Source organism: Calliphora vicina, chromosome 5 (assembly GCF_958450345.1).
Source record: "Calliphora vicina chromosome 5, idCalVici1.1, whole genome shotgun sequence".
NCBI lineage: Eukaryota > Metazoa > Arthropoda > Insecta > Diptera > Calliphoridae > Calliphora > Calliphora vicina.
Window position 1 is genome coordinate 4,844,886 of NC_088784.1, and position 23,864 is coordinate 4,868,749.

Genomic DNA, 23,864 nt, shown 5'->3' on the forward strand with positions numbered 1-23,864 from the left:
TAACAGCAACCAGTTCCTTCTTGTTTTTACACCAGAACACAAAGCAAAACTTAAAGAGAAGAAGGAACTTTAGAAAACAAAGGCAATTAATGTTTGAAAGAAAGATGGTCGAAGCAAAAAAAAAAACATCATTTGAATTTTAAATTTTATGACGCAGTTTCGTGATTAAAAATAAGGCAGGTGCAATTTGTTATGAAATTTGATATTTTGCACAGCTCTCTTTCAATCCTGGTGGCTAAAAATTTTATTGTTGTTGTTTTTTTTTTATAAAATTTATTATTATTGTGCATATAATATGACATAATCTGGGAGTTTTTTTCCTTAAGAAATGGTAAATTGAGAAATGGAGGTCAGTAGGAAAGTTTTTTCTTCTAAAACTTGGGTGGTTGTTTTGAAAATATTTGAAAAATGTTTATCTTTTTATAACAGAGTTTTGATATTGATAATAAAAAAAGATTTTAATGTCAACGTTTATTAGCGTAGTTCAGTGTTTAGTGCAAATGGTCATGCAAAAAAGCAAATGAATGAAATTATTTAAGCATACAAAATGACGTTTATAAGAAACACATTTCATTCATTATAAGTGTGAATTTGAGTACGTAGGAGAGATAGGAAAAGATAATAGAAGGGGTTTTCGAAATATTTTGTTTGTTTTGTGGTCCGTACAAAATCACAGCAAACAGAAATTGCTAAAGTATAATTTCAATATGTAAACGTAAAGGCAGGTTTAAAGTACAAAGAAAACGTGCCTAATCTGAACTGTAATTTTTATTTTTCCAGTTCCTGTGATAATTATTTGGACCGTCAAAAATTTTAATTTGTTTCAATCAGTAAATAAGACGTTTTCTTATTTCTTACGTCGGTTATAAAACTTTACTAGCTAGCTTTAAATAAAAATATTTTAATCACTAGTACTTTCTTCAATTTTTATTTTGTATGCTTAGATTTTTTCATACAGTATAGCTTAAAGATTTAATAATTTCGAAAGTCGTGAAATAAATCATTTTGGAATTAAAAAATTAATATTCTAATATTATTTTATAATTCCCAAATGTTTCATAAAAAATGTAAATTTTATTTCTACAAAAATTTTTCATTAAATAAAATTCTGGTTTAATTTCGAAAATTAATCGATTAAAAAATATTCGAATAAAATTAATTCGTTTCGAAAAATATTTCAATTTATTCGAATTTATATATAGGTTTAATTAATATCTTGCCAAAATTCATTCGATTCGAATAAAATTTATTCGTTTCAAAAATAATTAATTATCCTAGAATAAAACATTTTGGAATTAAAAAATTAATATTTGAACATACAAAAATACTAATTAATTTATTAAATGCAAAATGTTTCATAAAAACTTTATTTTTTTTTCCAACAAAATTAAAAAAAGGTTATTTAAACACATATTTGGATTTTCGTGGATTTCAGAATTTTATTTCAATTTGGATTTAATTGCGAAAATTAATCGATTAAAAAAATATTCGAATAAAATTTATTCGTTTCAAAAATAATTAAAATTTATTCTAATTTGTATGTAGTTTTAAGATCTCCCAACAATTATTCGATTAAAAATTTTACATTTACTTAAAAAATATTCGAATAAAATTTATTCGTTTCAAAAATAATTCGAATGCAATTTATTCTTTACAAAACTAATTTGAAATATATTTGAATTTGTATGTAGGTTTAATGTTTTGCCAACAATTATTCGATTAATATTAAAAAATAATCGAATAAAACTTTTTCGTTTCAAAAATAATTAAAATTTTTTCGAATTTTTACGTAGGTTTAATTATTTGCCAACAATTATTATGAAAAAAAAAATATTCGAATAAAATTTTAAAAATAATTAAAATTTATTCGAATGCTTTGTAACGAATAAAATTTATTTGTTTCAAAAATAATTAAAATTTATTCGAAATTTAATGTTGGTTTAATGTTTTCCAGCAATTATTCGTTTTATAAATGTTACATTAATATTAAAAAAATATTCAAATAAAACATATTCGTTTTAAAAATAATTTAATTTATTCAAATTCTTGCATAATACTTAATTTGCAGAATAATAATAATTTTTATTATTAAGATCTAATTAATTAGTCGAATAATTTTTAACAATATTGAAATTTAATCGTTTAATCTTATAAATTTGCAATTTATAAAGTAACTTAACGAAATGTAAACAAATTTAACCAAGAAACAAAATGTCTCGCCAAAATTGATTCGATTGATGCCGAAAAATCAAATAATTTTTTTTTATAACTTAAAAGTAATGAATTAATCTTATAAATTCAATATTTATAAAGTTGTTTACTAATTTTAATCATTAAACTTCCAATAGATCAATGGGTAAACAAATTTAACCAAAATAACAATATGTCTCGTCGACATTTTTTCGGTAGTGCTGGTTCACACACGTCATGTTTACTTGAGCAAGTTTTGAGTTTATAGAAGAGAGAGGATCAAAAGAGGAAAATCTTTACAATGTCCTCTCCTCTCTCATCTACAAACTCAAGACTTGGGCAAGTAAACTTGACGTGTGTAAACCAGCACTTGCGAATTATATACCTTATTCGGTTTAAAATTTAGCAAACAATCAAATTGTTTGATAAAAAAAATAGTAATAATAAAATAATCTAAAACAAAAACTATTTATAAAGCTGTTTACTATGATTAATCATTAAATTTTAACAAATTGATCAAGAGGTAAACATATTTAATCAACAAACTCGCCAAAATTTGCAGAAATTTTTTTTTTTTTTTTATAAAACAAAAAGTGGTAATAATAAATTAATCTTATAAATTTACTATTTATAAAGTTGTTTACTATATTTAATCATGAAAAATTTAATCAAAACAAAAATATTCCACGGAAAAGTTTTAATTAAAGTTAATGTTTGACCGTGTTTTAAGTTGTTTACCCAAAAACTTTCTGTCTGTTCGTCTAACTGATTTTAGCCATATCATTTTGTTAGCATGCCAAAAAAAAAACACAAATTTAAACAGAAAATTATGTCGTTTAACAAAACAATTAAATGCAGACACGAGCAAAATATCTTTACTAAATAGAAAAAAAGACACAAACAAAAGCTTTATTCATTAAACATTTAACTAAAATACTCAAACGTTGTGATATTAGTTGACGGACGGATGGTTCGTTGGAGGAATGTAGTCAGTTGTTCGTTTGTTTGCCTCTTTTTGAGTGACAGACAAACAGACATTCAGTCAGTATGTCTGACTTGCTGTCTGTCTTCCACAGTGTTTGTTTGGATTGTCTATTGTTGGCAAGTGTGTGTTGTATATCTGGAAAAGTACATTGACTTTTTAACGCAATCAAAATCATAGACCTAGTTTCTGTGTGTTTTGATTTTTTCTTTCAGTTTATTTTTTTTTTGCATTGATAACACTTCAATGTTGCTGCTGTCTGTTTGTTAATATTCAGCTACTTTTTTTGTTTGCAGTTCTTTCTTGTTTAAATATTTGATTTTGTTTACTTTACTGGTCCAGACAGCAGCAGTTCAGTTAAACAGATTTATTAAATATAAACATGTTTAATTAAGTCGTTTTATTATAGTTCCTATATTTCAGCAGTTCACCAGTCATTTTAATTTCTTTATCATTTATCTTCAACATTTTTGATATTTTTATTATTAATCAAATATAAACTCTGAATTTTATTTGTTTGCCTCAATTTGTTTACGCTAGATTTCGTAGAAAATTGTTTATGAAAATTTAAAAATAAAAAAATTCACATAAATCAAAGCAAAGATTTATGTTTTCATGTTTAAACAAAAGCAAACAACTACAGTGGGCCAGTTAAATCACTAAGAAGTGTAAATAACAAGTCAACTTTTTCTAATATCAGAGTTTTATTAGAATTTTTAAAAAATCTTTGAAAAGCTTTTCATTTTTTTTAAGAAAAATTTGGAATTTTTAAGAAACAATTAGAGATTTTGAAAGTTTTTAATTATTGAATTACAAAAATTCCTTTTTTTAAAAAACCTTTGTATACATGTAAAGCTTTCATGTGTTTATTAAAAAAAACATCAATATTAAAGCTTTAATAAAGAACTTAAAGTAAAAAAAAATACAAAATTTTAAGAACGCTTTGAATAAATTGATTGATGAAAAACCTCAATATTAAAGCTTTAGTAAATAAGTTTAAGCAACAAAAATGTCATAAAAGCAAAAAGCTTAACAACACAAAGCTTTTATAATCAGCCCAATTATGAATAAAAATGGGCTGAATATGTGTATTTTTACTTGTAAACAAAAATTAACATGCAAAGCTTTTAAACAACAATCTATTTAAAGCTTTTACTCTATAAAATGTCTAAACATTTTGATATTAAAAAAGCTTAAAGCAAAAACCCCTTGTATACAAATTTGATTAAATCGGATCGTATACTCGCGAAAAATGTGAAAATATAAATAAAATATCACTCATACCACCCGTAAACCACATTTAGAATGTATTAGTTGTTTATTTTAATTCATAATACGGATCACGCGTGGTATGAGTGATTTTATTATTAATATAATTCTTATTATTGATATATTTCGCTTAATTTAAAACTTACTAAGGTTTAAATGACTCGCAAACAGTGTAATCTGTGCATTTTTACACTCTCGCAAATGAACTGTCAAAAATGTTAAGGAAATTCGTTTCCACAACTCTGAAAAGTTAAATTTTTGGACAATAGAAACTTAAAAATTCGATATTTACAATAGATGGTGTATCTTTGGATCGTATTTTTGTCATTCTGAAGAGTCATTTATTCTCACTTAGCTATTCAAAATTACAGTGTAAACAACAGTTTTTTTTTTGCTTCGAAAATGTAAAATTTTATACCAACAAAGCGTCAGGAAGTTTTGCTTTACTTCTTTAATTTGAAAAAAAAGTGCCGCTGAAATACATCGATTGATCACCGTAGCTTATGGTGAATGTGTTTCATCGGTTTAAACGTGCGAGATGGTTTGTGCAGTTCAGAAGTGGTGATTTTGACAACATGTTTAAAGACCAAGAATTGGAGGCATTACTCCTTGAAGATTGTTGTCAAACTCATCAAAAGCTTGCAAAATCATTGGGAACTACTAAATCAGCAATTCCAAAACATTTGCAAGCAGCAGGATTCATCCAAAAGCAGGGAAATTGGGTACCATAAGAATTGAAGAGAGACCTTGAAACTTGTTTAGCATGTCTGAAACGATGATTGAACGCTATAAGAGAAAATCATTACTTGCGATGAAAAATGGATCCATTACGATAACTCGAAGCGTAAGAGATCGTACGTGAAGCCCAGCCAACCAGCAGAATGGACACCAAAGCCAAATATCCATGATGCTAAGGTAATTCTCTGTATTTGGTGGGAGCTTCTGAAATATGGCCAGACAACCACATGAAACCTGTATCGAACGCAACTGATTCGTTTAAAGCAAGCATTTGCCGAAATACGGCCAGACATGAAACCATAACATTTCATCATGAACGATCGGCCACATATTGTAATACCTGTTAAAAACTATTTAGAATGAAGTGGTTGACAAGTTTTTCCTCATCCGCCTTATACTCCAGACTTTGCCCCGTCCGACTACTATTTGTTTCGATCGATGCAGAACGCTCTCTCTGAGATAAGCTTCACTTTAGAATAGATTATCCGATATTGTCTTGATTCGTTGTAGACCTCAAAAGATCAGCATTATTTTGGCCAGGAAAACCAAAATATGGAAATGCATGTTTTTTCTGGTGAGTCTAATGAGCACATGGATAACATATACACGTTTCAGAATTATTTAAGAATTTTGGCATCGATTTGTTAGTGCATATTTTTGCATATTTTATCCTTAAATGCATATTTTTGCATATATTTGTTTTAAGAGCATATTTATGTCATATTTTTGCGGTTTTAGAGCATATTTTACTGTTTAATTGCATATTTTGACTTTATCAAAAACAAATTTTGTCTTACTTATTTTTCGCTGTTGTGTTACAGGTTTTTACTTCCTTTGTTTAAAATTCAAAATAGAAAAATAAATGGCTTTTCACCAAAAAAAAAAATAAAAAACAAAAAAATTTTTTTTTAAAATTAAAAAAAAAAAAAAAAACAATTCGAAAATCGCAATATATACTTCGCTTAATTTATATTTAAAACTTGCTATATTCAAATAATCATTTTGAACACTTGTTTTAGTAAAAAAAATTCTGGTCAAAAATATTTTTCCGAAATTGTCCCATTTGAAACGCCTTTCATTTCATAGCAAATCGAGCTATAGGGAAAATATAAAAACAAAATCGAGGTAGTCGTTGATCAGCCATTTTTGGGCCGAGTTTCCTAATTTGGAATAGCAACCAAACCAAGACTATATAGGATATATTGATGTATCAATCATGTTTGTAGGTTAGTTGGGGGCTACGGCAAATTATTTTCAACAGCCAGACGGACTTATACATATAATAAAAAATAAAATTGAGTTCCTAAGACTTATATTTATCATCACTTTAGAAAATTGTGTTTTCTTTTCAAAAATGTATAAAATTTTTAAGATTTAAAAAATTCATAGAAGATTTTTTGCAAAAATAACGAAAAAAAATTAAAAAATATTTTGTTTAAGTGAAAAAAAATTAAGATTTGATATTGAAGAGCCTTTTTTTACTTAAAGCTTTTGGACTTGTTTCAATTATCTTACTAAAGCTTAAAAGCTATAAATCTTAATATTCTAAACTTCTAATATAACATCACTTGAAAACACTTCAGCAAAAGCTCATCAATTGCTGCTTTTCTTAACCCTTAATGCATAAGCTTTTAAATTAAACAACTACGTAGTACTTACATATGTTTATTGCAATATTAGTATCATAACCAATTACTCAACCACATTAATTACAATTTTAACACAAGTGACATTGCAAAATTTATAATCTATTAAAAATTGTACATTTGCCACAAATCTAAGCCATATACTGAGTGTTGTGTGCAATAATAAATGCTAAAAATAACAATAATTAATCATGTTGTGCATATTAATTGACATAATTTAATATCAGCTACATCTCCACATATGCAAAATAAAAACCACATAAACAACATTTATGATGTTAAATAAATCAGTAGAGGGTTGGGGGGGAATAGTTTCCGATCATTCTGCTGTTAGATAAAATTCTCAACAACAAGAGTTAGAAAAAAGGGTCTATAAACTTCCTTGAACCAATTGAAGAGGGAAGGGATAAATGTTAAGAGACCACAAAATATGTAATATATATCATTCAAATGTAAATTATAGTTAAAACACTGTGCGAGATAAATATAAAAGCTTTATTTAGCTCTTTTTTAAAGAGTATATTATGCAAAATATCTATTAAAAACAAAAGCAGCCACCAAATTGCAAAGCTTTTTTTATGCATTCGACTGCATTGCATTACAGCCGAAAATAGCTAACGAGACAAGTTACTTGTTCGTTCGTTCATTCATTCGTTCGTACCTAACACAACAAACAACGAGTTGAGGTAGGTTCTAGAAATACAATAACAATAATAAAGCTTTTTGTATTTGTATTTGAAAAACGTAATACATAGTATACTCTAATATTAACTACGCCTTTCGTTAAAGAAAAATGCAACAAAACAAAAAAAAAAATAGAAACAAAAAAATCATTGAAAAAGAGCGTTAGTTTGTTCGTTTGTTACATTAAAGGTCGGTCGGTGGTGAATGCAATGAACTCTGTAAAGCTTTTTTTACATTTGCTGTAGTTGATGTTTTTGTTGTTGTGGTTAATGCTGTTAACATCAAAGCTTTGTAAAAGTGCAGGCATCAGCATGCCCATAAAATCTCTAGTGTGGGTTTGTATGTCTATTTTAGCTGTTTGCTGTTTCTATTTCATTTTAAATTTATTTTTAGTAATTTCTAGGAGCTGGTGACCTTGTTTTCTGTAATACCTTTTAATGTAGATTCTCGGTTAGAATATGAGAATTGCTTAAACCGGGCTATAAGCAACAATATTAAATAAAAAAAAAACATTTTGCAAATAATATTCATACATAAATACATAAAATTTTCTTAAATAAAAAAAAGCTTTCATTTGCAATGCATTTGCTTTTTAGCTAAAAGTTTTTTTTAATGGTTGTTTTGTTGTTGTCTCTGTTGCAATGTTTAATGAGTGTCAATAACCTGTAGTTGCCATGAATTTTTCTTGTACGATTTCAGTGTTTTTATTGTTTGTTTTTCTCAAAAATACAATTGAAAATATTTAAATTTTATTGTTGCTGTTGCTGTTGCCTTTATATATGTAGGTTTGTGCGTTGTTTTTTTTTGTATTGGAAAAGGGGGTAGAAATCGTTAATTTAAAGGTTATGCAACAGTATTCGTTGTATTCATTCAAATGCTGGGGCGAAAAGAAATTTCTAGAAATTTCATTCAGGCAAGTTTGTTTAATATTTGATTTTTTTCTACAATTCAAATTTTAGCTGAATTTAACAAAAAAAAAAAATTAAAATTTAATCAATATAATGAATTTTATCACAGGAATGAATAATTTTTGGATATTTTTGAATGAAAATTTTTAATAATAAGAAAATTTTGCTTTAGTTAAATGAATTAAATAAAGAATAAGAAATATAAATATTGTCTATTTCTATATATAAAAATGAAATGGTCCATGTATGTAATGGCATCACGTAAGAACGGCTGGAGCGATTTTATTCGATTCGAAATTTCCAAAAGATGGTTTGTAAAGAAAAAAAATTAAAAAAATCCGGGTAAAACTCGAAAAAAAAATTGTTTGAGTCCAGCCAACTGTAATAAAAAATCTCCCTAAAGTATGCAGTACAAATTTAGATATTTTATTTGCAAATAAAAAAGAACAGGCAGGTTTGGGTTGGAGAAACTTGAAGAACTAACATTAGTAAATGCTATCGGACGAAGCCGGGGCGGTCAACTAGTTTAATATAAATATTGTTTTGAGTTCATAATAAACTTGTTAACATAAATAAATTTTGAAAATATTTTTTTAGATTTTATTGAATTTTTTTAAAAAATTGGTCATAAGTTTTTAAAATTGTTTTGTAAATGTTTAAAAAATTATCTAATCTTATTCCTTAATATGTTCTTAACATATTTGTAGAACATTTCATTGTTCTATTATTAAATATTATTAACTTGCATCCCCCTAAAAATTGGCTGTTTATAAAATTATTCCAAATTAATATTAATCATACGTAGACTTGAACAATTTAAAAAAAAAATGCAATTATCTTTAAAACTAATGGCGATTTTAAAATGAATTCTATACGTTTGTACTAAAGAATTAAGACTATGAATTAATTCATAATGAATTCATTATAGAAATGGTTAAGAGATAAAATTTAATTTGATTTTTTTTTCTTTCAAACCTTCCAGACTGATTGTTTTCTCATAGTTTTTACAGAAGCATAAAAATCTCAAAACAATCGCCAGCATTTTCTTTTGATTAGTGAGTTAAAGTGGGCCAACCAACTCGCAATATTTTGGGCCACCATAATTTGCTGGTTTTCCGAAATTTATCTTCCAGTTTGCTGTTGTGTCACAAAACATTTCGGAAATTGAAAACATCTAGTAGATTATCGCTTCTACAAAATTCTTAAAGACTGCAAACGTTACAGGCAACAAATCATGGATCAAAGCATATGAACACAAAGTTTGGCAGCAGTCAAGGGAATAACAAAAACTTCGCTTATTTCTGGTGAAAACAAAGGAATGGAAATTTGTAAATATCTTCGGAAATGTAGTAAACTGACTTAACCTTAAATTGAAACGTGCGAGAAGATTCGTGGCGAAAGCTTTAATAAAGGTCTATAGATCATGACAGGGGACAAATCCTATAACAGTAATGGGTCATTCAAGACCAACCAAAAGAAAATTTTATGAAAATAAAAGAAAACAAGTTGGAAAGAATTTCCAGAAGAAATAAATTAGAAAAGTTTCAGCCATTTAAGAAAAAACATAACGTTTGATATACAATGCTTCTAAATAAAATAATACAACACAAAATCAAGATGCAAATACAATATTCATTTGTCATTTGCCATATTATTCTGAACTTTATGCCTGAGAACATAGAGCGGAAACTCGAAAAAAACTCAAACAAAGAAATTACTAAAAAAAAGTTACATATACGAGTGTTGTTTTTGTTTTCATATAGTTTTTTCTACTAATACATTCTCTCCACTTAGGTTTCTGACAACTGAGTTAGGTCTTTGACAGCAGAGTTTCCGCTCTATGTCTATTCTCTATGCCTGAGAATATTATAACAAAACTGACAATTTTACAACTATTTTTTTTTTGTAAAAATTGTTATTAAAAATAATAACATAATATAATTTATTCCTAACCCCCTGTCTATACCTGATAAATTTCTATCTGATAAACGTCAAAACGGTTGTCAAGATAAAAAATTTTCAGGTATAGTCTTCATTTATTAGTATTATTGCTTGTTATGACAATCTTTTTTATATATAAAGCTTTTACTCAGACATCTTTGTCTTGACAACAAACGTCATTAATTGTTATGATAAATATTTGTCAAGTATAGAAAGGGGGTAAAGTTCAGATGTTATTTTTCGGGAATAAATAAATATTCCCATAAATCAATGAATCATTTAACTGTTAATGATGGCCACAAGCCAAAGTGTTCAACAACCTTAAACAAATTTATAAAAAATAAAAAAAAAAACTTAAATTTTATTCATAAATAAATCAAAATAAATTGCTAAAAAACAAAATGCCTTCAAATTATTAAACAATTCAACAATAACAAAAAAAATAAAAAAATTAAATAATTTTAAGCTGTCTGCAAGGCATATATAAATGCACATAGATCGGAAACTCTCGTGTCAAAAACCTAACTCAGTTGTCAAAAATTTAAGTGAATGTATTAGTAAAAAAATCTACGTGAAATCAAAAACAACATATGTGTAAAGATTTTGAGTAATTTTTATGTTTGAGTTTTTTTTTCTCGTTTCCATTCCATGTGTATTTCTCTATGCTACAAGGCATCTGTGATCTGAAAGATCATTAAACAAATTGTTTGTATTCTATAATAAAAATACTGTGTTAATTTAATATAAAGATCTACTTAAATTAATAAACACACAAATATTTGCAAATAAACATTATACAACAAAGAAAAAAATTAGGCCTTTTTCTAAAAATTTTCCACCACCAAAACAAAACTATTTGAAATTTTTGTTTAGATTAAGAAAATAAAATAAAATACTTATGTACTTGAAAATCAACATTACACATTTAATAAATAATTATTTGTATAGTATCGATGTAAAAACGTGTAGTTTTATTTAAATTTCAAATGGTTTTATTAGGGCTTATTTGAAATATTATAGGAAATGAGGTATTAAAATGTTTTAAATATTATTATTTTAAAAATTTGCAGCTGAAGAGAATTGTGTAGATATTTTGAAAAACTTTTGTTTTTATATTGTAGGTTCATGTTAAATTATTACAATGACTGAGTATATCGCACTTGATCAACAAGAGGGTATTAACTCAAAATTTTAAAATTTTCAGTAGAGGTTAAAAACTGTTTGTTGTTACATTTTAAGAGAATTTGAAAATCTGAATACATAATAGTATATAAATTCCATTTAAAAATATAATTACATTGTTTTTCTTTTAAATTTTTCCAATTATTGCAAAAAAAATCTGTTTTTTGAGTTAATACCTTTTTTCTGAAAAAATGTGAACAATTTTATTATAAAAAGAGTCACATTTCGAATTAAAATCATAAAGTAAAACAAATTTTATCAACAAAACAGTATCAACTCAAAATACAACCAAATATAAATAAAACAATTTGATTATTTTTAACTGGAATAAAGGCTCAACTCAAAATAATACCTTTTTTATGAAAATATACGATGCATTTCTATTTCAACTTTTGTATTAACTCAAAATAATACCTTTTTGTTGTATAAAAGTAGTCACTACATTATCATGAAAATGGTCTCAAATGTTGTTTTCGAGATGAAAGAGTAATCGGAATACGTTGAAATGTTTACAGTAGATAGATATTGATGTTGTTAGTTGATTTCTTGAAAAAAGTGAAATTTTCAAAATTTTGAGTTAATACCCTCTTGTTGATCAAGTGCGATATGTTTTATATGGTCAATGAAATTTGGCATAATATCAAATTTAACACGAATAAAAAGTTTTCATAACAAAATTTAAATAAATTTTACAAGGATTCAGTGAAAAAGGTTTGTTTTATTAAAATAATTTTTAAAATTTAAAAAAAAGTTTTGCAATGTATAGTTTATACAATAAATTAAATGATACCATGAAAACTGTTTAAAAAATCATTTAAAAAATATATACTTAACGTATTTTAACAAAAGAATGAGGAAGAATCTACATAAGTGCTTTGTTTCTACAGCATTTTTAAATGCATTTCAAAATTTTCCATCAGAATTTCAATAAATTACAAGTTTTCATATTATATTTTCAGAATTCCAATTCCAACATTTAACAATGTGAACATTTTGAAAATATAATTGGAAAATCCCAAATTCGAACTGAAAATGATGTAGATCACTTGAGGATCGTTCGCAGTGTTAAAATATTTAACGAAAGTTTTTAGCATATTTTATAAAGTAAAGTCTATTCAATTAAAAAAAAACATTTGTTTAATGAAATCTAAAATATCGATTTTATAGTGATCTCGCAATGTGAACGTACATACATACATTTTAAATTTTTGTAAGAAATTCGAAGAGGCAGACAATTGAAAACTTTCATCATAATTATCAGAATCAATTAAAAAGAATTCTTAATAAATTAATTAATTTAATTCTATTATTTATTGCCGCACTATACAAGTTTCAAATAAACAGCAAAACAAACAAATAAATATAAGAGAAAAAAAAAGAAATATCACACAATTAAAAAAAAAACATTTTAAATATAGAAAAAGATTAATTAAACTAAAAAGTTTAAGCGAAATGAATCATTTATTTGATATTAAAAAAATAAAAACAAAACCCAACAAAAAATTAGAGTTCCTAATTTCCCGTTCCCGGGAAATATTTAAATATCAAAAATGTTTGAAGTACTCGGTCAATATTCAATATTAAACAATTTAAGAGGTCCCACTAAGTTAAATCTGGAACAAATTAGTAATTCGAAAGAGAAAGGCGCAAGGTCTCAATAAACAAATTTAAAAAAAGTTAATTTCAGCAAATTATAAAAAAAATATATTCGTATGGCAAAATCTGCTGATAGTAAAACAATCAATGAGCCAAAATATATTGCAAACTTTGCTGGGTTACATATCACATTGAAAATTTGTTGTTGATAAAATACTTTTCAACTTGAGTATAAATAATTTTAAAGACATTTGTTTGCTTAAAGAAATGTAGAGCTAATTTAAAAAAAATAAAATTTATTGTATCAAAATTGAATTATCTTGTAATTTTATTCTAAATGATTTGCGTCAATTGCTGCAAGTGGGTTTTTACAAGAGTGTAACACATTTAATAAATAAAAGGAAAGAAATTTTGCAATTTAAACATATAAGGGAGCTATATTCGGCTGTGGCGAATCTTATATACCCTTCAGCTATTCTATTCTTTAAGATAAAGATTGAAAACTGTTTTTGGTTTTTTTATAAGACCCTATTCTATTTTATAATTATTTTAAATTGAAATTTATAAATAACAAAATTGATTTCAACACTCACCTTTCACGCAATGGCATTAGAATGCCAGCACCCATACTGGACACCTTCATTGGTATCTTGACACTATCGGAATCACTGCCACTTTCTGCCCCCGAACCGCCACTGCCGGCCGCCTGATGCTGCTGATGTTGTGGTTTTTGCTGCTGTTGTCTTTGATAATTGTTAGTTTTACCATTACAAATAGTATTGCTATTGCCATTGCCCTGTTGACGACCGCTTGAATTGGGTCTTTTAGCATTGCGTTTCTCTTGCCCAGATACAGGTCTTTGTTGACCTGTAGCTGTTGCAGCGGATGCTGCTGCTGCTGCTTCTGCTGCCATAGATACTTTATCAAATGCTTTATAACCTCCGTCGCTTTTAGCGTTAATTGGTTGTGCATTTATCAAGTTGTAACCCATATTTTCAGTTTCACTAAAATGCCCATCACCATCCGCACTACCGGCATCATCACTTCCAATACTGCCACAGACCAAAACATCCATATGATTTTCATCAACTGCAATTTGCCCAGCTGACAGCTGGAGAGCAGCAGCGGCGACTGCTGGCGGCGGCTGTGATTGTGATTGTCCACAAATGCTGCCATTGCGTTGCTGATGTTGCTGCTGATGCTGTTGATGGTAGAAACCCTTTTGATAGAATTGCTGCGAATGATTGTTGCTGTTGCAATTGTTGTATTGATGCCCAAATAATTCCACTCCCACAGTGTTAATATGGCTGCCACTGCCGCCTCCTTCTTCTCCTGATGATGCTGATAATGCTGACAGTGTTCTACAGCCGACGCCGCCGCCACCGCTGCCGGTAAGTACGTTCTCGTTGCCGCCTCCTTCAAATCTGCCTTTGCCACCAGTGCCTGTACCTGCACGTAATCTTGCCGACGTTGCGTTATTTGTTGCACCTGTGCCACAGATGCCAATTGTTGCTCCAAATTTAGTATCCCGATGTGTGCCATCTAATGAAATATTCGATAGAAACGAGATCGCAGCCAGTCTGCGCCTGTGTCTCGTTTTATTGAACGAACTACTTGCCATTAGGCAGTAACAATTGTTTATAGATGCTTTTTTCGTAAAACAGCCGACGGAGAAAACTTCTCACGGTGTTTTAATGTGTTTCTTTTAATAAAAAAGTTTTTTTTTTCTTTTTCAAAAAAAAAAATTTCAAGTTTTTTAAATGCTTTAAATTAAAACGCAAAAACTAGAGACTTTTTAATAAATTTACTAAGGGAGCGATTTTACAACTTTCGTATTCTCTTTTATTTAGAACGTGCTAGATTAGATCTTTTAAGCAAGAATGATGTCTCTCTTTCTCTCAAACTTTAAGTGTTTCGATCGATATTTCAGCTAAAGGATTGAGCAATTCAATTACTCAATTGTGCGTGCTTTACTTTTTTTTTTTTTAAAAAAATCCGACTTTTTTATAAATTTTTAACAAAAACCGTTTGTTTGATTACTTTCAGTTCCAAATATGTTTTAAATGTTCAGCAGCTATATATTTTTTTTAAAGTTTTGACTGGCAAACACTTTTTAATGTAAAGGAAGGTGCTGTTGGATGATTTTTTTCTAATTTTTTTAAGTTTCTTTAAAGAAACTTGTGTGTACTTGGATTTTAGTGGTTGGCAATTTATATTACAGCTGTTAAAAGGTCCTGTTCAACCAATATCACATAAACTTTTTAGTCTTTAAATTAGAAATTAAATTACTACTAGATTTTAAACTTAAACGCGACATCTTGAATGATTTATTTTAACAAACACTTGACCAGAAAAATATGCACAAAAAAACAAAATTCTAGTTGTTTTTCTTTCTTTTCTTTTTTTTTGTAACAATTGTAATTATTGATTATTGTGTATTGTGGTATTAGTTCAGTTGCCGCCGTTTGTAATGCAACCGTCTGTCTGCTAGCAGGTTTCAATATGATTTGCCGGAAAATTCTGGAAATATAGAAAATATAAAGAAAATAAAATAAATACATGTTTGTATGTGAGCACAAAGTGAGTGTGTTTGTATAAATGGCTAGTGGAAGTGGAAGTAGATAAAATAGAAATAAAAGTGCATAATGTAACTGAAAAAAGAAATATAGTGTATGTACGTATTCGTACACATTCATACTCTGCTGGTATACTTAAAGATAAAGATAGATAAACTATGCAGCCAGAGACCTACCCCACACAACAGGCAGCCGTTTGTATTATTTTTTTTAAACAATTAAAACGGCAAAACACCGCCACAAAAAGAGAACGGGAAAACAATGTACTTCGTGGGAGAGAGAAAAGCTCAAGAGCCGGTTAAAGGATTCATGAATGGATTTTGAAAAAAAAAATAAACAAGAGATGTAAGAGACTTAAAAGAGAGCTACTTAGAAATTGTGTTTTTAAGGCTCTCTTTTAGTTGTTTTTATACTCTTTTATAGTTTATGGTAAAATACTCCATATTGCTGTGAGGCAACAAAGGCCAGATAAAAAAGCTTTCAGGATTAATTAAGCTATGGGGTGGTTCCGGCTTTAAATTGAGATAAAATTAAATGTTTTGTTTAGAGAAATTCAAAATTTTATCTTAATTTTTAATAGTGCAATTAAAAAGCTTTTAAATTAACAATTAAAAAATAGAAATTTTTATAAATGAAACTAGAAAAAATGGTTCATAAATGAAGCGCCTGTTGAATTATGAATTATTTTATAGATCTTTGGCATTGAGAAATCATAAAAATCTCCCGAATTAGTTTCTTTCAAAAGATTGAATTTTTGAACAAAAATTTAATTTTTCAAAATATATAATTTTTTGTGAAAAAAACACTTCCAAGAAAAAAATTTAATTTTCGCAAAAAGTTTTTTTTTGTTGTTTTTAAATCGAATTTTTCACTAAAAATCTATATGGGGGAATCTTTTGAAGGCAGTTTTTAATTTTTGAAGGGTACATATCATTTATTCTCACTTGTTGAGTGTAAACAACAAAGTTTTCTTTTTAGCTTCAAAATGTCGAATTTTGTGCCAACAAAAGGTCATATGCGGGAAGTTTTGCTTTACTTCTTTATCAGGTAAATTGGATGCCATACCAATTGAAGCTGAGAGACCTTTTAACACTTATGTTCGAAATGCTGCTTGAACGCTATAAAAGAAAATCATTTTTGCACCGAAACATTACTTGCGATTAGGGTTTTTTATTTCTCGAATTTTTTTGATTCCCGGGAATCGGCAAATTTTTTTCTACATTCCCGGGTACCCGGCTATTCCCGAAAAATATTATAATACTGTAAATTAGGAATATTATAGCCAAATTTCATATAAAAACTTAGTGTTATAATTACTAAATATCAGAGCTTCAAATTAATTAATAAAATTTGAGCTTAATTCACTAAAATCTTAATCCGTAATTAAAGAATGTCAGCCTTTCATTCCATAAATCCATTTTTAATATTTAATTTTTTAGATTCATTCCAAAGCCTCCATTTCATTCAAACTTTGAATGATTAAATTTTTGTTAAATCAAATCATTTACAAAATTTCCAACTAAAAATCCCGGGAATCGGGTAGTGAAAAATTGGCAAAATTCCCGGGAAATTTGTACCGGGAATTCCCGGCATAAAAACCCTACTTGCGATGGAAAATGGGTGTAAGTGATCGTATGTGAAGCCCGGACAACCGACACCAAAACCAAATATCCATGGCGATAATGTAATGGGCCACATGTTGCAATACCTGATAAAATATTTTAGAATGAAGTGGTTGGATAGTTTTGCTTCACCCGCTTTATAGTTCAGAACGTGCCCCATCAGACTACTATTTCTTTCGATCAATGCAGATCTTGTTTCTTTTTGGGATACGCTTCACTTTGGAACAGAATACCCGTTATTGGCTTGATTCGTTCTTAGCCTCAAAAGATTAGTAGTTCTTTTGTCTCGGAATCCATCTGTATGTTGAAATCTACTTTCCAAAGCCCCCAAATAACTTACATACATAACTTTTACATCAATATATCCGCTGTAGTCCCGCTTTATATTCAAGAAAATCGGCCCACAATCTATTGTTAGAATTCATTCATTTTTTTATAAATGGAGTTTGAAATTCTCCACAATGAGAGAGTTATTTCGAATATCAAACTCCATATATAAAAAAAAACGTATGAATTCGCTCGTATTTGTCTGAATTCGCCACCAGCTGGTATAAAAATTCGACTTGATCTTTACCGATTTTTGACAAAATATTTTTTCCAAAAAAATGTTCCAATCTAAATAAAAAACAAATAATCTCCAATGTGTACTGAAAACAATTTTTGTTTAAAAATTGTTTGATGAAAATTTTTTAGAATTGTTTGATGAAAATTTTTTAGAAAAAAATTTTTTGGTAAAAAATTTGGTGAAAAAAAATTAGGGGTATTCATTTCAGAAAAATGGAAAATACACTCTGATTTTTTTACACAATAAACACATTAAAAAAATTCCACAAAAAATTTAATCACCCATTGTCAGACCGAATTTCTAGGCTTTTTGAAAGAACTATCATTAGATATCTATATTAATGACTTAGTAATCCATACATAGATAAAAAAAAATCGTGGTAACCGTTGTTATAACTCATTAATTTTGTTAGTCGGACAGTTTAGGTGAATGTTTTCATTAAGAGGCAACTTCTAAATCTATAATTTGTGATCGTTTAAATAATCTGTTGAGATTTCATAGGTATTACCAAATACTGTTACAATTTTATAGAAAAAACAATTTTATCTTACCCCGTTCAATGTAAACATGAATTAAAAAGCTTATCCTGTTAAGTTTGCTGTTATGCACTTAAGATATTTTCGCAGTTAAGGCTCGATATATTCGATATATGTATTTGTTTTTTGAATGGATACATATTTTTAAATAAATTCAGTTTTAACGCTGAAATTTAACTAATTATTTAAGAAATAAACAATCACTTTCTGAAATAATATAAATTTTTGTATAACAATTTGTTTAAGCTTTCTCAATTTTCTGTTTCTTAACAAAATTTTTTTTCAATTCTCATGTCTATTTATTAAACTTAATAAAAATCATTGTATCAATTAACTTTTAAATTGTTTTAAATCAAATCAATTGAAGAATACATAAAATATTACTTCAACAGTCTATAATTAAATTAGTTCCCTACAAATTCTGCTCTCTTTTTTATTATTCCCAAACTCTTTTCACATTTATTTCATATTTTTTCCAAAAAGCTTTTTCTCCTCCAGTTTTTTTTTTGCAACATACTACATTAAAAAAATTGTTAACAAAAGTTGGCAAGAGTTTGTTTTAACATTTATTGAAGTATTTAGCTACAGTTTTTTCTTTTTTTTTATTTACGCTTTAATGCCAATTGTGTTCCATAGACTTGATGTATAATTCTCAAGAGACTTAACGGCGTGTTATTTTTTCCAGATGCCGGTTTAATGTTTTATTTTTTTTTTTTCTATTTTTCCAACGTTTAGTAATGCATTTTGCTTTTGCATTACTATGGCAAAATTTTCCAAAAAGTTGTTTATATACAACAATATTACAAATGCACATAACACATCCAACCACATAGTAACAGACATTTTAATGTTTTCAAAACATGTCTGTCTGATGAGTTTAGTTTCCATTCTATACCCTCATTTTTGCCGGTTTCTAAGCATTGTTGTCGTGCATTTTTATTATTTTCTAAATAAAATAAATTGTATTTCATTCTAAATTGTGAAAAAAAAAAATATAAAAATAATAATGCCGGTGTTATATTTATTTAGTGTGTTTGTTTGCTTGTAATGAGTTGCGTTTTAGAATCTATTTAAGAGCTTGAACATTGACTGCATGAATCATGTGTTTGTAATGCAAAGGAGAAATAGAAACAAAAAATGGTAATAAATTCATGTTAGTAAGAGAAGTTTTAAGTTTTTTTTTTTTGCGTTTCAAGACAAACGTTTTTTTGTGTAACGTTGTAAAATTAAACTGCGATTTAAATTTTATGAAAAAATTGCAGGCATTTTTTACTAAATTTGCTTTGGATGTACAGATTTTTGTTAAAATGTAGTATATAGAAGTTAAATCTGAACAATATACAAATTTTAAAAGTACTTCATTATTATCTTATATTTGAATAATATTATTTCAAACTTATAGGTTTTGTTTAAATTCTGGGCTATTCTAGTCCAAACTTGAATTGATTAAAAACAAGTAAGAGAGCTATATTCGGCTGTGCCGAATCTTATATACCCTTCACCAAATTATACTTTAAAATAAATTTTTTTAAATATGTTTAGGTGAACAAAATTTAATTTTTTTTCAAATTTTTTTTTAAAAAGTTTTTTCCAAATTTTTTTAAAAAAAATTTTTTAAATTTTTTTTTTTTTGGAAAAAAAATGTATGACAAAAAAATTTGTTGATGAAAAAAAAATTCGGGTTAAAATTTTTTTTTCCCGATTTTGACCCATTGTAGGTCAAACATACTATAGCCTTATCTACATCGTTGCAATGGACTTTGAAATATCTATCATTAGATATCCATATTTTCTATATTAATGACTTAGTAATCCAGATATAGATCAAAAATAGGTAAAAAAATCGAGGTTGTCCCGGTTTTTTGCTCATATCTCCGTTATTTATGGACCGATTTTGCTGATTTTAAATAGAAAACTTCTCGAAAGCATGTCTGACAGAATTATTGAAGATTTGGATCCCGAAGATATCTGGGGTCTTCAGAAAATTTATTTCAACAGACAGACAGACAAGACTTTATCGACTCCGCTATCTATAAGGATCCAGAATATATATACTTTATAGGGTCGGAAATTAAAAATGTAGAAATTACAAACGGAATGACAAACTTATATTTACCCTTTTCACGAAGGTGAAGGGTATAAAAACGAATGTATCTATATATATAAAAATGAAATGTATGTAATGACATCACGTGAGAACGGCTGGAGCGATTTGGGTGATTTTACTTATTCGATTCGAAATTTTCAAAAGATAGTTTGTAAAGAAAAAAATTAAAAAATTCCGGGTAAAACTCGAAAAAAAATTTTTTGAGTCCAGTCAACTGTAATAAAAAAGCTCCATAAAGTATGCAGTACAAATTTAGATATTTTATTTGCAAATAAATAATAACAGGCAGGTGTTTGTGGGTTGGAGACACTTGAAGAACTAACATTAGTAAATGCTACCGGACGAAGACCCGGTAACTAGTTTTTAATAAAAATAAAATGTTTTCAAATTTTGAAAAAAAAAATTTAAAAGTCAAAATGTATTTTAGGCATTTAAAGACCAAATTAAAAATAAAAATTACTTTTTCATAAGATATCGTGTAATAATATGTGTAAAATTTTTCAAAAAAATTTAAATTTTTTTTATCAAATCAAATTTTTCTCTAAAACACGAATGTATTTTTATTAAAAATAATGATCAACTTTATCTCAATAGATGCATTAAAATTTTACACAACTGTATGAAATAAAAATGAGTTTTTTATAACAGATCAAAATTTTTATTAAAGATAAAATTATCAGAAAAGAACGACTGTTGTGAAAAGTAAAAAAAAAAATTTTAAATGCGAATATTTGACAAAATATCGTATTTTTTATAAAAACTAACATTTTTCATAGCACTACGAATTTAAAAAATATTTGTTAAGATCAACTTTTTCACAATAGATGGAATTTTGATATTTTTAAACGACTTTTGAAAAAAAATTCACCTTAAAAAAAGAATTTAACAAAAATCGAATTTTGATTATTGAGAGAAGTTGGAAATTTGTAAAAAATTTAAAAAAAGAAACAACAACAAAAAATTCCATTAAAAAAATTAGTTTTCACAAAAACATTTTGATTTTTTCAGAAAAGTAAATTTTTTTTTTAAATCGACTTTTTGAAAAAAAAAATCTCAGCCAAAATAAATATAACTAAACTAAACTAAAATATAATAAATAAACGCAGAAAAACTTAAATTTTAAATGTAACTTCTTCTTCATCACCATTTGAAATATAAATCTAAATCGTGTAAATAATGATTTTTTTAATATTTCATGTATACTTTTAGGAGTGAAAAATAAATATTTATTTCATAAGCCTTGTGTTTAAAAAAAAATAAAAAAATAGTTGCGCCTTAAAACTTGTGAAGTTTTTGTAGCACAACGTTTTTTGCGAAAGCTGAAGAAGCAAAACTAAAGCGTTACGAATTGGAACATAAGAATATTTTCACTTTTTATGATAGACCTCAAACTCAAGGCAAATTTATATACCAGCTGGTTCCCATTATTTTTCAGCTGATTTTATAAGTAAAGTTTTTGCTGGTATTTTTTATAAACTATAAAATTTTGTGAGAAATCGACTGAAAGATCAACTTTTACAAAAATAATTCCATTTTTTAATCATATTCTAACAACAAATGATGAAATTTTTCACAAAAAAACACAAAAATTTCATTATTTTTCTCTAATTAATTTATATTAAATTTTGAGACAAATCCAAAAAAAATCACAAAAATTTGGTTTTCCAAAAAGTATAATTTTTTAAAATATATTTTACAAAAGATCGTATTTTTTTAAATCAAGTTATGCACAAAAGTTAGAAATTTCTTTTAAAATTCATATTTGAAATTTTTCTAAAAACCGAATTTTTAAGGATTCTTTCAAATCAATGAATGTTCGCTTTTTCACAAAAATTAAATATCATATTAATCAACGATCCTTTTTTTCACAAAAAAACAAAAAATTCTTTAAATATCAGTATTTCGTAAATAGGTTTTACTTAAATAAATTAAGTATTCAATAAAAACGATTTTTAAGTAAACAATTTTTCTTCCTATTTTTTACGAACTTTTTAAATGATTAATTAAAAAATATTGAATTTTTTTAATATAAATATAAAATTTTGAAAAAATTATTAGAAATTAATCGAGTAATTATTATAAATTACAAAAATGTGAAATATTTTATGAAATTTTTAAAAAATTAATTAAAATTTGTATAAATTATAAAAATTTATTTTCTTAATTTATAAAAAAAGATTAAAGACTTTTAATATGAATGTTTTTAAGAATATTAAAAGCCGGTAATAAATTAACAAAAATTATAGCTTAAACATTTAATTCACTTTAAAATATTTACCCCTTTTCCTTCGAACTCATTCATCAAAGTCCTTGTTTTAAAAAAAAAATCACTCCATTTTAAGGCTTTTTGTGTTGCACAGTTAACGTTTAGAAAAATATTTATAATTTTTAAATATTTTTAATAAATTTAAATTCAAAAACAATTTTGACAATTTCTTCTCCATGAATTTGAAAAAATATGCCGGTATCAAGAATAAATTAGCGTAGTATTTATTTAATAAAAGCTTTATGAGAAATATGTTTGTTATAAAGAAAACCTTTTTACTTCAGCTTTTCAATCTAAACTAAGGAGTTCTTATTACAACTCCAAAGTATTTATACACAAAAATGTTTATTATGAAAAATATTTATATAAAAAAAAGAGATTTCATTAAAAGTCTACGTACATGCTCGTTTCGTTTGTTTGGCTTTTGGTTGGTTGGTTATTTGGTCGAACGATCGTTAGTTTAGGTAGAGCGGTAAAAAATGCACAAACAACAATCACTACAGAGACATCTAGTGATATCTAAAGAGTATTTTATAGGGTATATTTAATAGTAGTAGTAGTAGTTAAAGTGCTTGTGCTTGTTTCAGTATTTGTAAAGATTTGAATTTCTTTCTATATTTTTATACTTTTTTCAGTCAAGAGCAGCGAACGCATTCACTCACTCACTCATTTCATTCAAGTCAGAATTACGAAATGAAGACATAAAATAAGGGGCAACAAACAATTTCATTTTTGTAAACAAAGATATTAGGAAAGCATAATATGAAAAACATAATAGCCTTTAGTTAAAATAAAAACAAAAATATAAAAAAGAAACTAAATTCTTGTTAAAAATCTTTGTAAACAATGCAATTATGTTTTCAACAGCTTTTTTTCCAGAATTTGGCAATTTTATGAATCCATTTACACACTTTATATTAAAATGATGTAAGAAATATGAAAGTTTAGAGGAATTTTTAATTACTGTATGTTACTAGAAATATCTAATACGCAATTGAAAAAAAGTGCTACTGAAGAACACCGATTGCTCACCAAAGCTTATGGTGAATGTGTTCT

General features: G+C 26.8%; 1 protein-coding gene across 2 annotated transcripts in view; it reads right to left on the minus strand.

Annotated features, from left to right (window-relative positions):
- Positions 1-23,864, minus strand: part of LOC135960045 (CDK5 and ABL1 enzyme substrate 1) — a 55,363-nt gene that overhangs the window by 27,092 nt on the left and 4,407 nt on the right. For both annotated transcript variants that reach the window (XM_065511236.1, XM_065511237.1), the window contains exon 2: positions 13,730-15,656. In XM_065511236.1, coding sequence (XP_065367308.1) covers positions 13,730-14,757 — 1,028 coding nt within the window. In that variant the 5' untranslated portion in view covers positions 14,758-15,656. The remainder of the gene's footprint in view (positions 1-13,729; positions 15,657-23,864) is intronic.